At 44.9% G+C, this 12357-nt stretch overlaps 2 protein-coding genes across 2 annotated transcripts; both read left to right on the plus strand.

Annotated features, from left to right (window-relative positions):
- Positions 1 to 43: 43 nt before the first annotated feature.
- Positions 44 to 2819, plus strand: LOC123170359 (transmembrane emp24 domain-containing protein p24delta3). Its single transcript, XM_044588209.1, has 4 exons — positions 44 to 366; positions 1651 to 1860; positions 1962 to 2038; positions 2486 to 2819. Exons 1-4 carry the CDS (start codon positions 148 to 150, stop codon positions 2628 to 2630), a joined length of 651 nt encoding a protein of 216 aa, XP_044444144.1. The 5' UTR covers positions 44 to 147; the 3' UTR covers positions 2631 to 2819.
- A 351-nt stretch (positions 2820 to 3170) lies between these two features.
- Positions 3171 to 8988, plus strand: LOC123170358 (aminoacylase-1). The gene is made up of 4 exons (XM_044588208.1): positions 3171 to 4084; positions 8088 to 8225; positions 8335 to 8574; positions 8654 to 8988. The coding sequence occupies exons 1-4, from the start codon at positions 3227 to 3229 to the stop codon at positions 8732 to 8734; spliced, it is 1317 nt and encodes a 438-aa protein (XP_044444143.1). The 5' UTR covers positions 3171 to 3226; the 3' UTR covers positions 8735 to 8988.
- The last annotated feature ends 3369 nt before the right edge of the window (positions 8989 to 12357 follow it).

The following is a 12357-nucleotide window of genomic DNA, read 5'->3' on the forward strand; positions in this document are numbered from 1 at the left end:
GTGCACCCGAACAGAAACTACATAATTCCAAAAAGACCCTCCCCCGGGCCAACGCCACGCCATTACTACCGTCCAACGCTAGTCCAAGCTCCACACGATTTCCCCAACCGGAGACTCGGGCAGCCAGGGTCGCGCAGATCGGAGCAGATGGCGGCGGCAGCGGGAGCGGCGACCCGGCCGGCGCTGGTGCTGGGGGCGCTCGTGGCGGCGCTGATGATGCTGGGCGCGGAGGCGGTGTGGCTCGACCTGCCCCCCACGGGAACCAAGTGCGTCTCCGAGGAGATCCAGCCCAACGTGGTGGTGGTCGCGGACTACATGCTCATGTACGAGGCCCACGCCACCGCCCACCCCACCGTCGCCGTCAAGGTAAGCGCGGCGCGATCCCCTCCCTTCGTCTTCGCCTGTTTGCTTTCTGGTTTCAGTGGTTTGACCTTGATCTGGACCGGTGAACTCTCGCGTGTTGGGATCCAGGCGTACGCGAATTTGTGGGCACCAAATACTAGCTTGTTCTATTTATCTGTGTTAGGTTTAGTTGGTGGATTGAACTTTTTGAGTCAAAATTAGAGCCTCTGTGGCAATTGAATTTGGGCATTTTTAGAATAATTGAGAGAATAAAAGAGAAAACAGGCCAATTTAAGTTAACATCTCCTAGAGAAGTCAACAGGCAAAAGTTTTACATTTAATGTAGTTTGGTGCATAGGGTCTGTGTTATGTGGATTATGGTAAGGTTAAATGCTGTTAATCCAGTAGTTTGTGATGAATTTGCTCATATGCTCCAGTGCTTTGTTCTGGAGGAACCACAGCTGAGGTTTGAACCGGTGAGCTAGACTGGGTGGACTTGATGCGAATTGACTCAAAGTGCCACTTCCTAATTGCTGCACATCGGGGCAACATGCTGTGGATTGATAATTTCTATGCATGATAGCAATATCCTAAGTAACGTGACCTGCAGCTGCAGGACTCCACCATCTCTTTGGGCACCTGGCATCCTATTATTAGAATAGCATGGTCGTAGGTACCGAGACTAATAAAAGATGATTGGGGATAACCATAACAAGAGAAAACAAGCGAGGGATGGATTGTTATTCATTATCACTGCTATAGTGCTATGGATGGGCTGATGAGATTCTGGTAAGATGCAATAATGTTTGCATGTGGGCAGACGGGTGAACATACAGGGAGATGACATACGGTCCCACTTCTCACCCATCCTGTTGTAGATAATGAGAACTTCAGATTTTAGACTAATGATGTGTGCTGCGCAATCCAGGGAACCAGAGATTCGATGATACATGTGTATTGTAGCTCATGACTGGAAAAAGTACCAGTAACTGGGATTAGCCACACTTTCACAACTCTGTCGTTCATATGTCCAAGAATTCTGCAAGCAACACATGGATGTTGTATTGTACTTTTGCGGTGCCTATGTTTTCTTCTGTAAAACTTTTGTGGTGGCTAAATGGTGCTTTGGCATGCGGAGTGTTTATGAATATTGTGACTTTTTTTGCTAATGTTCACACACATAATTAGCTTAGCATGTCCATATATCAGTTAGTCTTGTGGAAGATTTCTTAGAAATGATGATTTCTGAAGACTATTTTTTTTTTCTTGCTTACTCATTTGTATTGTACATGTTTGTGTTTTGTGTAGGTTACCTCACCGTATGGCAATACTGTACATCACAAAGAAAATGCCACAGTGGGCCAATTTGCATTTACAACTTCAGAAGCTGGAAACTACCTTGCTTGCTTCTGGCTAGACAGCGCAGAGAAAGGATCAGGAGTATCTCTAAATCTTGATTGGAAGATAGGGATTGCGACAAAGGACTGGGACTCTGTTGCCAAGAAGGAGAAAATTGAGGTGTGTCGATTATTTAAATACACCTTAATCTAAATGGCACTACAATGTAATGCATTGTTTTTTGTTCCTGATTATTATTAGTCTGACATTTCTGTGTTCAGGGTGTTGAATTAGAGCTCGCGAAACTTGAAGCTGCAGTGGAATCCATTCATCATAACTTGTTATATCTCAAAGCAAGGCAAGTTATCTATTCTACTTTTTGTGTGTTTCAATAGCCAGACTACAGATTCTGGTCGTTGTGCTACGCTGCACCAGTCTTGGGCTGTAGATTGTATCAGTTAGTCTTATTTAGGTAGGGGAGTCTGTAGTCTGTACTATTTCCAGTTGGATGTTTCTATATAGGCTAAATATAAATATACTTTCAACTAACTGTTATATATAAAAGTTGGTGACTATAAAACTACAGCATTGTGATTTGTGAAACAGAACCTACGGGTCTCATCTGTCTTGGGCTGTAGATTGAGCTGCCATTTGAAATTCTTAGGTAGTCTTACTGTTTCGTACTGGATGAGATATTTGGGACATGGACAAGCAAAACTAGCAGCTTTACTTAACTTTACTAACAGTGTAGTATTTCGAACGGGCAATGCGTAGCATAATGCGTGATCTTGATATGTTTATGCAGGGAAGCGGAGATGCGGGAAGTGAGTGAGAAAACAAATTCAAGGGTTGCCTGGTTCAGCATCTTGTCACTGGGCGTGTGCGTTGTGGTCTCCGCTCTGCAGCTATGGCATTTGCAAGGATTCTTCCAGAAGAAGAAGCTCATCTGAATTCACTCGTTTCACCATGTACTCCTGTGTTGTTAACTACCTTAGCAAGAGGACAGTTTTGTCGTATTTATTTCGACAAACTCATGTGATGGACAAAACGGTTCCCTGGTACAAGATCCATGATTTCAATAGCAAGCAGTTCCCTGGTACATTATATTATGTGCAATAGAAATATTTTCAAATCTGCTACTTCTGGGATCATTCGGCCTTTGTGTATAATAACATATATAAATTGTGAAACTTTATCCTTGTCTCACACATCTGATTTTTTTTTTTTTGGGTACCAGGGGAATGGAAGCATTAAACTAAACCAAATGTATACCATCTTTTTTCTAGAGCACATATTTTTGAGCAATTATTGTTAGAACGCTTGATTATGGAACTGTACTAGGCTTGGCTGTGCGGCTGTGCCACATAATTTTCATTAGAACAAACCGTGCCATGTCAGAGACACAGACTGTGGGGCTTCCCTAAAAAAATGTCGGACAGTGGGGCTTCACCGGATAGACTCGTAGTCGTAGACGAATCACCATCCGGTCAAACAAGCAGTCCAAACACTCCGCAGCGTCAGGCCGCACCACAACCAACCACGCACCATGCGTCGTCTCAGCCACTTCCCCCTCCTCGCCGCCGTCCTCCTCGCGGCGGTCCCGCGCCCGGCCCACCCCCTCACCGAGCTCGAGACCTCCCAAATCCGGCGCTTCCAGGACTACCTCCGCATCTGCACCGCCCACCCCGCCCCGGACTACGCCGGCGCCGCCGCGTTCCTCCTCCCCTACGCCGCGTCACTCGGCCTCCGCACCGCCACGCTCCACTTCAGCCCCTGCAAGTCAAAGCCCCTCCTCCTGCTCACCTGGCCGGGCACGGACCCCTCGCTCCCCTCCATCCTCCTCAACTCCCACCTCGACTCCGTGCCCGCGGAGCCCGAGCACTGGATCCACCCGCCCTACGCCGCGCACCGCGACCCCGCCACCGGCCGCGTCTACGCCCGTGGCGCGCAGGACGACAAGTGCCTCCCCGTCCAGTACCTCGAGGCCATCCGCGGCCTCCAGGCCGCCGGCTTCGCGCCCGCCCGCACCGTCCACGTCTCGCTCGTCCCCGACGAGGAGATCGGCGGCGAGGACGGCCACGAGAAGTTCGTCCAGTCGGAGGAGTTCCGCGCCCTCAATGTCGGTTTCATGCTCGACGAGGGGCAGGCGTCGCTCACGGATGTGTACAGGGTGTTCTACGCGGATAGGCTGGTCTGGAAGCTGATCGTGAAGGCCACGGGGGCTCCCGGACATGGGTCGAAGCTGTTCGATGGGGCCGCCGTGGAGAATCTGATGGATTGCATCGAGACCGTGGCTGGATACAGGGAGGCACAGTTTGAGAAGGTGAAGTCCGGCAAGTACGGTCCCGGAGAGGTGGTGTCCGTGAATCCTGTGTACATGAATGCCGGCACGCCGAGCCCCACGGTAAGGATACTGCTAGTCTGCTAGCAACTCGTTACTGTATCTATTTAGTTCAGTGCACGCTGATACAATAGTAGATAGCAATGATTATAATTTGAGATGACCAGACAACATCATTTAGAGCATCTATTATTAGCACAACTGAGAGCAGCTCTGTCAGCCAGTGCAAACTGACCAACTTCATAGGCTTATCCTAAATTATCTACAAAACGTACATCAATTTTGGACACGTCCATGTGTTACTGCCATTCTTGATGTACAGGGGCAATCTTATCAGCATTCAGTGCTACAGAGGTACATACCTGAGCAAATGAACAATTGAAAGCATGCAAGCATATGCGATTGTCAGGCTTTAGGATTATCAGTACTTCTATCCACATGTAAGAGTTGATGCGTATCCTCTATACGAAGTAGTAAACCTAATTAAATTTTTCAAGAGATCTAGTAGAAAATGAAGACTTGAAGCAATGCCTTCATGCACTTCGTCAGTAAGTCAATACTGTGGGAGGCAATTGCGAAACCAGATATTTTTTTGTAGAAAACCGTGTTTGGGCGCTAACTGCAAAACCCACACATATCTGATGAGGATAACTAACAGGGAAAGGCTAGACGGCATTGCTTCAAGGGAACTGGAATATGTGGAAGGGAGGAGGGGTAGAAGAACATAGATTAGAATGTGAGAAGTTTAGCAAAGAGTAGATTAATTCTTCTTTACTAATAGATGCATGTTGATAGGGACCGTGTAACTCTATCTAATCCCTAGGTTACAATCTGAACTGTAACGAAACTTTTACTTTACATGGAATATACCAAGGACATAAACTCAACTAATAACGGTGCTCATTATTCTTATGTCTAGTTTCTAACTAACAGTAGCAGAACAAAGCACAGTTCAGCATGAACAGTACCTTGCTGTTACACATGCCAAACAGTACCACAATACAGCATATCCTCCTGCTCTACGCCTATTCCATTTCTTTTGCTTTATTAATTGAACTTTTCTATGAACTGAGATCATACCATTTTCTATTACTTCCAGCATAGCAACTAGCAGTTCAGAACATGCAAAAAGGTAAAAGAGTAATAGAGTTCGGAGTACTAACAAGAAACCCACTGATCAAATCAGGTCTAGGGCACAAACTGTTGGACAAAAAACATGTTAGCAACCAGTGCCATCTCAGATTTGTTAACTAAACTTATGTTACGCTCTCTCTCATACTAGCATTTTTGTTAAGGCCAATGTTCAGGAAATCGTCAACTGGTAACTTCTCGGTTAACTGGCTATTAGGGGATTAGTAAGTGAATCGGCCAATTAATCGGATGATAAGTCAGTTAATCGGCTACTCGGTGACCCACCAAGTAGGGATTAAGCAGTCAGTTAACTGATTTATTGGCCGATATTTTGAACGCGTGCTAAGGCATTGGAATTATCTAAACACAGAACTCTTGTGTGATTTACTTAAATGTTCTATCTTCTATGTTCATGCAAGTATATAGTTCATGTAGTACGATATTAGCATGCATGCCAGCATCATGTTGCATCCACATGAGCTTGCTGGACGATGAGCAGAGCATTGAACAAGAGCAGTTTTGCTATATGGCTAGGAACAACCAACTGCTTGCATTGACCACGCCCTGTTCCAAAGTTAAAGGATCACAGTTGGCCAAGCTGCAAGTCTTAAGACCCGCTTATTTCTACACTTCCAATTCTTCTTTAAAATATTCTCGCTTAGATCAGACAAATATCCTAGTACTTGACATACAGGAAACATAATCTTACTTTTTTGGGTAGATGTTCATCATTCTGGTACCTTGTTTTATACTATATTTTAGATCATTTTGAAGGTAATAATCTTACATAATCTTACTTTTTTCGGTAGATGTTCATCAAAACGCTCTTATAAGTGCAGTTTTGCTATTTTAGATCACTTTCGCCCTGCATATTTTAGATCTAAGCAAGGCTTTCTACACCGAACAAGTGCAGTTTTGCTATATGGCTGGGAGCAACCAACTGCTTGCATAGACCATGCCCTGATCCAAATTGCCGAATTAAAGGATCACCATTGACCAAGCTACAAGGCTTAATACCCACGTATTTCTACACCTCCAATCCTTCTTTCCAATATCCTTGCTTAGATCAGACATGAATATATATCTTATTACATGTATGAGATCGTTGGGAGTCCCATCTCTTTGTGTAACCTAGTATTCATAATATTTTCTGCCAAAATCCAGTATTTGCTATCAAATTGATTTTAACTTTGCCTTCATGAATTTACTGAGATCTACTTCATTTCCGCATGAGCATGCAAGGCTATCATAACCTTTGTTCTGTATGTGTATTCGTTCCACTTTTCGCTATGGAAAAGTTAGAATAGTTCTTGAAGCCAATGTTAGAATCAATTTGATCGTTGAAAGTTTATTTAAAAATATCACAGCTATTAGGCTATGTATAGAGATAGGGCTTCATGTGAGCTTATTCACAATAATTATTACTCCCTCTGTATAGTGATCTAAACGCTCTTATATTTCTTTACAGAGGAAGTATTTATCATCATGCATGTAGGTAGTAGAATAATTTTTGAAGCAAAAGTTAGAGAATCAATCTGATTGTGACAAGCTGGGTTCTTTAAGAACTTTCAGAATTTTTAGGCTATGTATAGAGATAGGCCATGCGAGCTTATTCACCATGATTACTTCTCATCATGCATGTAGTTAGTAGAATAATTTTTATGTGTTTGATCTAGCCCAACGATACTGGAGTGGAAGTTAGGGCTGGGTTTTTTGCTCGTTAAGATTAACGAGCTTAACGAGCGAGCAAACAAGTTTCACAAGCTAACTCGTTTAGCTCGCTAATTTTCAAAAGTTTGACATGATACCCCTAGTTCAAATCAGCCCACTAACAAAAGAGTTGCTAGTTAGGCCAGCCTAGGGGTCTAGCACTCCAGCCCACTTCGGCACTTCTTCTAGACCTAGGAGCTAGCCGCCAAGAGACCCTAGAGTCAACCTGGAGCCAGCCGCTAGGAACCAAACGTCCTTCTTTAATTTATGCCGTTGTGAATTTTTGATGGGATCATGGGATTCTTCTGTTTTGTTTATTACCCTAATGTCCTTGTTTAATTTATTCTATTATGAATTTTTATGGGATCATGAGATTCTTCTGTGTTGTTTATTACCTTAACGAGCACTCGTGAACATTCGCGAGCATAATGAAACCATAACAAACCGAGCTGAATAGAGGTTTTAGCTCGTTAATATTAACAAGCTTAATGATAACGAGCTTAACGATAATGAGCTTAATGATAACGAGCCGAACGAGCCGAGCAGCTCGTTAATCCAGCCCTAGTGGAAGTGGTCCTTCGTCTTGCAGTTTGGTGAATGCTGAATTGGTGATCCATTAACCCAGAGTAGGGATGTATGCATCTGGTTGGTTGCCCCTAACCATCAAATCTGAGCAAAAGTTGATTCGCTAAATTGTCTACACATTGGCCCAGAGCTCACCAGCTGCAGTTCTTTTAAGCACACGTGCACTTGGTCAAAGGTCCAACTACCAATGTCAGTGAGGCACTGAAGCAAAAGAACACACTTCTCACCCTTTGCAAGCACCCAACAAATACAAGTCATTTTCCCCTCTTAGGCCCGCTTGGAATCGGTGTATCTTTTTACACCCATATTTATTCTACAGTTGTATTTCACTGGCTGTATGTGATTTTCAACTGGGAAAGAAGACGACGGATGGAGGTGTGTATCTTTTACAGGTGTAAAGCGCTGGAAAACAACAATCCAATCATGGCCTTATGCACTCATCTGAAAACCTGCATTAGGCATGCTCTTGTTATATTTTATTGCACTTTATCTGCACTGCTGCTATCTTTGTAATTTTCTCGAGCCACCAAACTCATCACAATAAGACAAATTAATAGAGGTCTAGTAAAATCAACATTGTCACCGATTCTATTCATTTCTACATGGCTTCTGTGTAGCCTCTAAAGATCAATCGATGCAGGGCTTTGTGATGAATATGCAACCTTCAGAAGCAGAGGTGGGTTTTGATCTCCGCCTTCCTCCAACCGAAGATATTGAACAGATCGAAAGAAGAATCAAGGAAGAATGGGCACCAGCTCATAAAAACTTGACTTACCAGGTGAATATAGTTTAACTGTTATGTGGGTAATGGAAAGTAGATCAAACTTTGCACTGGCAATCTTCTTCTATTACTTGATTTTCTAAGTTCCTGTCTTTGTATTGTACAGCTGTTGAAGAAAGGACCAGTGAGCGATGTGACAGGACGCCCCTTACTTACACCAGCCAATGAGTCCAACCCATGGTGGGCTGTGTTTGAGCAGGCTATTATCTCTTCAGGTGGAAAACTAGCAAAGCCCGAGATCTTATCTTCAACCACGGACGCCCGATTCGTGAGGCAGATGGGTGTTCCAGCCCTTGGATTTTCTCCAATGATAAATACTCCAATTTTACTTCACGATCATAATGAGGTAATTGATCTTTGCCTGCTATTGTAATTATTGTGTACATAGTGTGATGGCTGAGCTCAGTTTTATCTCAAAATGGCAGTTTCTGGAGGATAAAGTGTTCCTGAGGGGCATCGAAGTGTACCAACATCTTATTAGAGCGCTGAGCTCCTTCAAAGGCTGATTGAAAATAAGCACATAAACTGTACCATTATTGTATTCCCATCCCATGTAAATTAATTGCAGCGAAGGTAACTCAGAAGCCCGTGACGCCACGACTATGGTGCTCTAGGCTACAGCTAAATTGGTTCGGGCTCAACCATTCAGAATAAACTTTTCTGAAATAAACGAATCTGCTGACGGTGATCTCAGCGGGTTGATTTGTATGTAATGTACAAACGAAGTTACAGGACGTATATAACAAGATGATTTGTAAAAGTCCACGGCTGAACTGATATATCTCGATTGTAGTCTATCTGCTGGTCTCATGTCTGCCGAGGAAAAGCAGCAGCGCTTCCTAGAAGGATAACCAGCAGTGTAAATCGTTCTGCTGCATCTGCTGTTTGCGCTGTCTTACAGAAAGCAGAGCTTGCGTGGTGACTTGAGTACGTAGATCATTGGCGTCTGAGGTAAAGATTCAGACAAGAATCCTTTGGATGGTGGGAAAATGTTGTACAGTACGTTGGTGTTGCAGGCTGCAACTGTTTGTCATGAACTACCGAAGCAACGGAGATATGCAGCTCCGGGCTGTGGAGACCGTCAGCTGGCTCTGGCGTGCGAGTTGAGATCGTGTGCTGAACATAATACGATCACTCATGCCGATGAGCGGTTGAGCACGTCGGACCAACGCGACGCCCTCCGGTTCCAAACGGGACTCGAACCAAGGGTTCCTTCACATAGTACAGGAGACAGTGTAGCAGTGACAAGAAAATGACTAATCATGCGAATAATCCTATAGCAATCTTGCTTCTCATCCGGGGAAGCTTCTCTGCTCCTTCCGGCCCATCCACTCCATGCCTTGTGTCACCCCGCTCCTCAAGTCCTGATGCCTTCCAGCTGCACGCTGACGCCTCGAAGATAAGCCTGTAAAAGATCACGATAATATATTCGCGCTGTCCCTTTCCCCAGCCTCGCCGAATAAAAGAGAGCAGGAAGCCACTGCAGAGCTACGTCATATCAGTCAGTCAGCCAGGGGTTTAAGTTCCGCGAGCTAGGCTGTTAAAACGCGTGAGCGTGGCCCTGCCGGGGGTGCCGATCTGATTTGCTCTCTCGAGGGAGAGAGAGAGAGATCTGAGAAATCTAATGCGCGCTTTGTTATGATTAGGTCGTTTTTCTTCCTGCCCACGCCCAGCTGTCTGTCTGTCAAAGTGTCTGATGAAAAGCACCTCTCTGAAGTGGACGTGCATGTTACATGTAGTACGAGAAAATGTGTGCGTATGTGGTGATGTAACCACGTGGCGTTTTGACCTTCTTGGGCCTGGATGACATGCGTTCAGATTCATGTAGTATCATCATCTGGATAACCAATTTTCACGGTGGGGTTACTTTCATGGAGGTCCTGCCTGCATAAATTAGCCACGAATCATCACCCATTGCTCTCAAACGGTTAGTCAGCAACCGTGTAAGTAACCTCGTCGTCGGCAGGTACTGTGCGCAAGTGTGATACCGTGAGACGTTCTTACTACTGGAGTACTCCACAAGTGTGCACGCGTGCTCTACTGATGTGTAACATCGTCGTCGTCGGCAGGTACCCTACCCACGCCACCTCCAGGCGGTTCTCAGTCGATCGACATCATCGCCTTGTTTTGGGATGCCGCTTCTACCGGACGCGTGCAACTTGCAGTGCGGCCGGCTGGCTCCAGCTAGCCTGGCTCTGCTGCTGATGCCGCTGCCGCTGTCCGGATGAGGCGATCGACGACGCGACTTCGTACGGGTTGGTTGTTGCTCTTTGATGCCGTGCTGACGCCGTACTACGCCGCCGCATCCCCCCAACCGAACCCCTGTCGCCGTCTGAATCTCGGCCCCCTCGTCCCCACGGCCCCCAAATCCGCGAAGCTGCCGCACCAGATAAACAAAGGCGAACAAAAGGCCTGCTCCGCTCCGCTCCTCCGGCGCATGTTACCCTGCCGTTGCCGTGCGCGTGAATTCCCACTGCTGTGCTGCTGGGAGGGGAGGACATTGGTCTCGCCTCGCCAAGGGTGATACGTCTCTAATCATGTGCAGTCAACTCGTCGGCAGGGTGTACTGGCTGGTTGGTTGATTTGTTAACAGTTAACCACAGCTGGAATCAACCGACTTTGGCTAATTACAGATGCGGCCAGGGGGTTGGTTAATCCAGTCGCAGGATCGAGACGTCCAGCACCCTAACGCAACGTCAATGTCCATAGTGCTTGGTGCTTTGATACTCACACGTCACACGATCCTTAGCTCTGATTTCTATTCCGACGCCACATGCTCAGAGTTAAATGCATTGAACCATAACATTTGTGTCACGATTAGCGTAAAACCATCACTTTACGATTCATGGCAGACTACACCGGACCGAAATTCTAACATCATAAAAAACACCGAGCAAAAAATTGAGCTCGTTACATGGCAAATCGAGCTGGTCCGAAGTTCCCCCAAACAAAACGGCGGTCCTCACTCGTTCTCACTCCTCTCGCTCCGCTCAGCTACCTCACTGCCAGGCTGCAAATGCCTTCTTATAAAGACGGGGAGGAGAGCAGTGACGACGACATGGTGCAGTTCGCCAGGGAGGTAATACGTACTCGCTCTCTGGTAGCCTAGGGATAGGGATTTCTGATTTGGGGATTTTCGTTTTGGTGTGATTTGGACTGGATCCAGTGCATTTGACCACTCCCAATTCCTTTCAAGTTTATTCCAGCCCCTCCTAACCATAGATGACTCGGACTTTGAAGGTGATGTGGAAACACATGAGGGCTGTGTTGAGTGCTACGACCGAAAAATAGCCAAGAAATTTGTAGCATTTGAAGGTAGCTTAACTGGAAGGAGGTTTTATGGATGTGGTGGAAGTAAGTTGCAATTTATGTCCAGCTTTGCTTATTTGAAATCCCATGTTAACCGCTCTATTTCAACCGTGTCAATCCCTATCCTACAATTTTCATAATTTATGTACTTTTAGAGGTAGATTGTGGCGAGTAAGTAAGTACTAATTGTCTGTGCATTTGGAACAAGATTCAGTTACTCTATGCAAAGCCAAGTGTTTCTTTGAATGTCTGCATCTTCTATGAATTCAGTTATCTCTGCTGTACCATTGTAATGGTTGATGATCACATTGATTTCAAAAAAGGCTTAGACATAGATATCCTTAATCTGCGTATTTGAAATATTAAGATAATTATTTGCTTATTTAAGCACCTATGTGGTTTGAAAGTTAACTTCCACAAAAGTAAGGTTTTCTATTTTGGAGGAGCTGGAGACAAACATAGTTAAAGAAATGAATTTATTTATGAAAAGGATTATATTACTTTGGTGTACCATTTCTAGCTGCCTATTGAAGGAAATATGCCCTAGAGGCAATAATAAAGTTGTTATTTATATTTCCTTACATTATGATAAATGTTTATTATTCATGCTAGAATTGTATTAACCGGAAACTTAGTACATGTGTGCATACATAGACAAACAGAGTGTCACCAGTATGCCTCTACTTGACTAGCTCGTTGAATCAAAGATGGTTAAGTTTCCTAACCATAGACATGAGTTGTCATTTGATTAACGGGATCACATCATTAGAGAATGATGTGATTGACTTGACCCATTCCGTTAGCTTAGCACTTGATCGTT

This window comes from Triticum aestivum, chromosome 7D, assembly GCF_018294505.1.
Source record: "Triticum aestivum cultivar Chinese Spring chromosome 7D, IWGSC CS RefSeq v2.1, whole genome shotgun sequence".
Lineage (NCBI taxonomy): Eukaryota > Viridiplantae > Streptophyta > Magnoliopsida > Poales > Poaceae > Triticum > Triticum aestivum.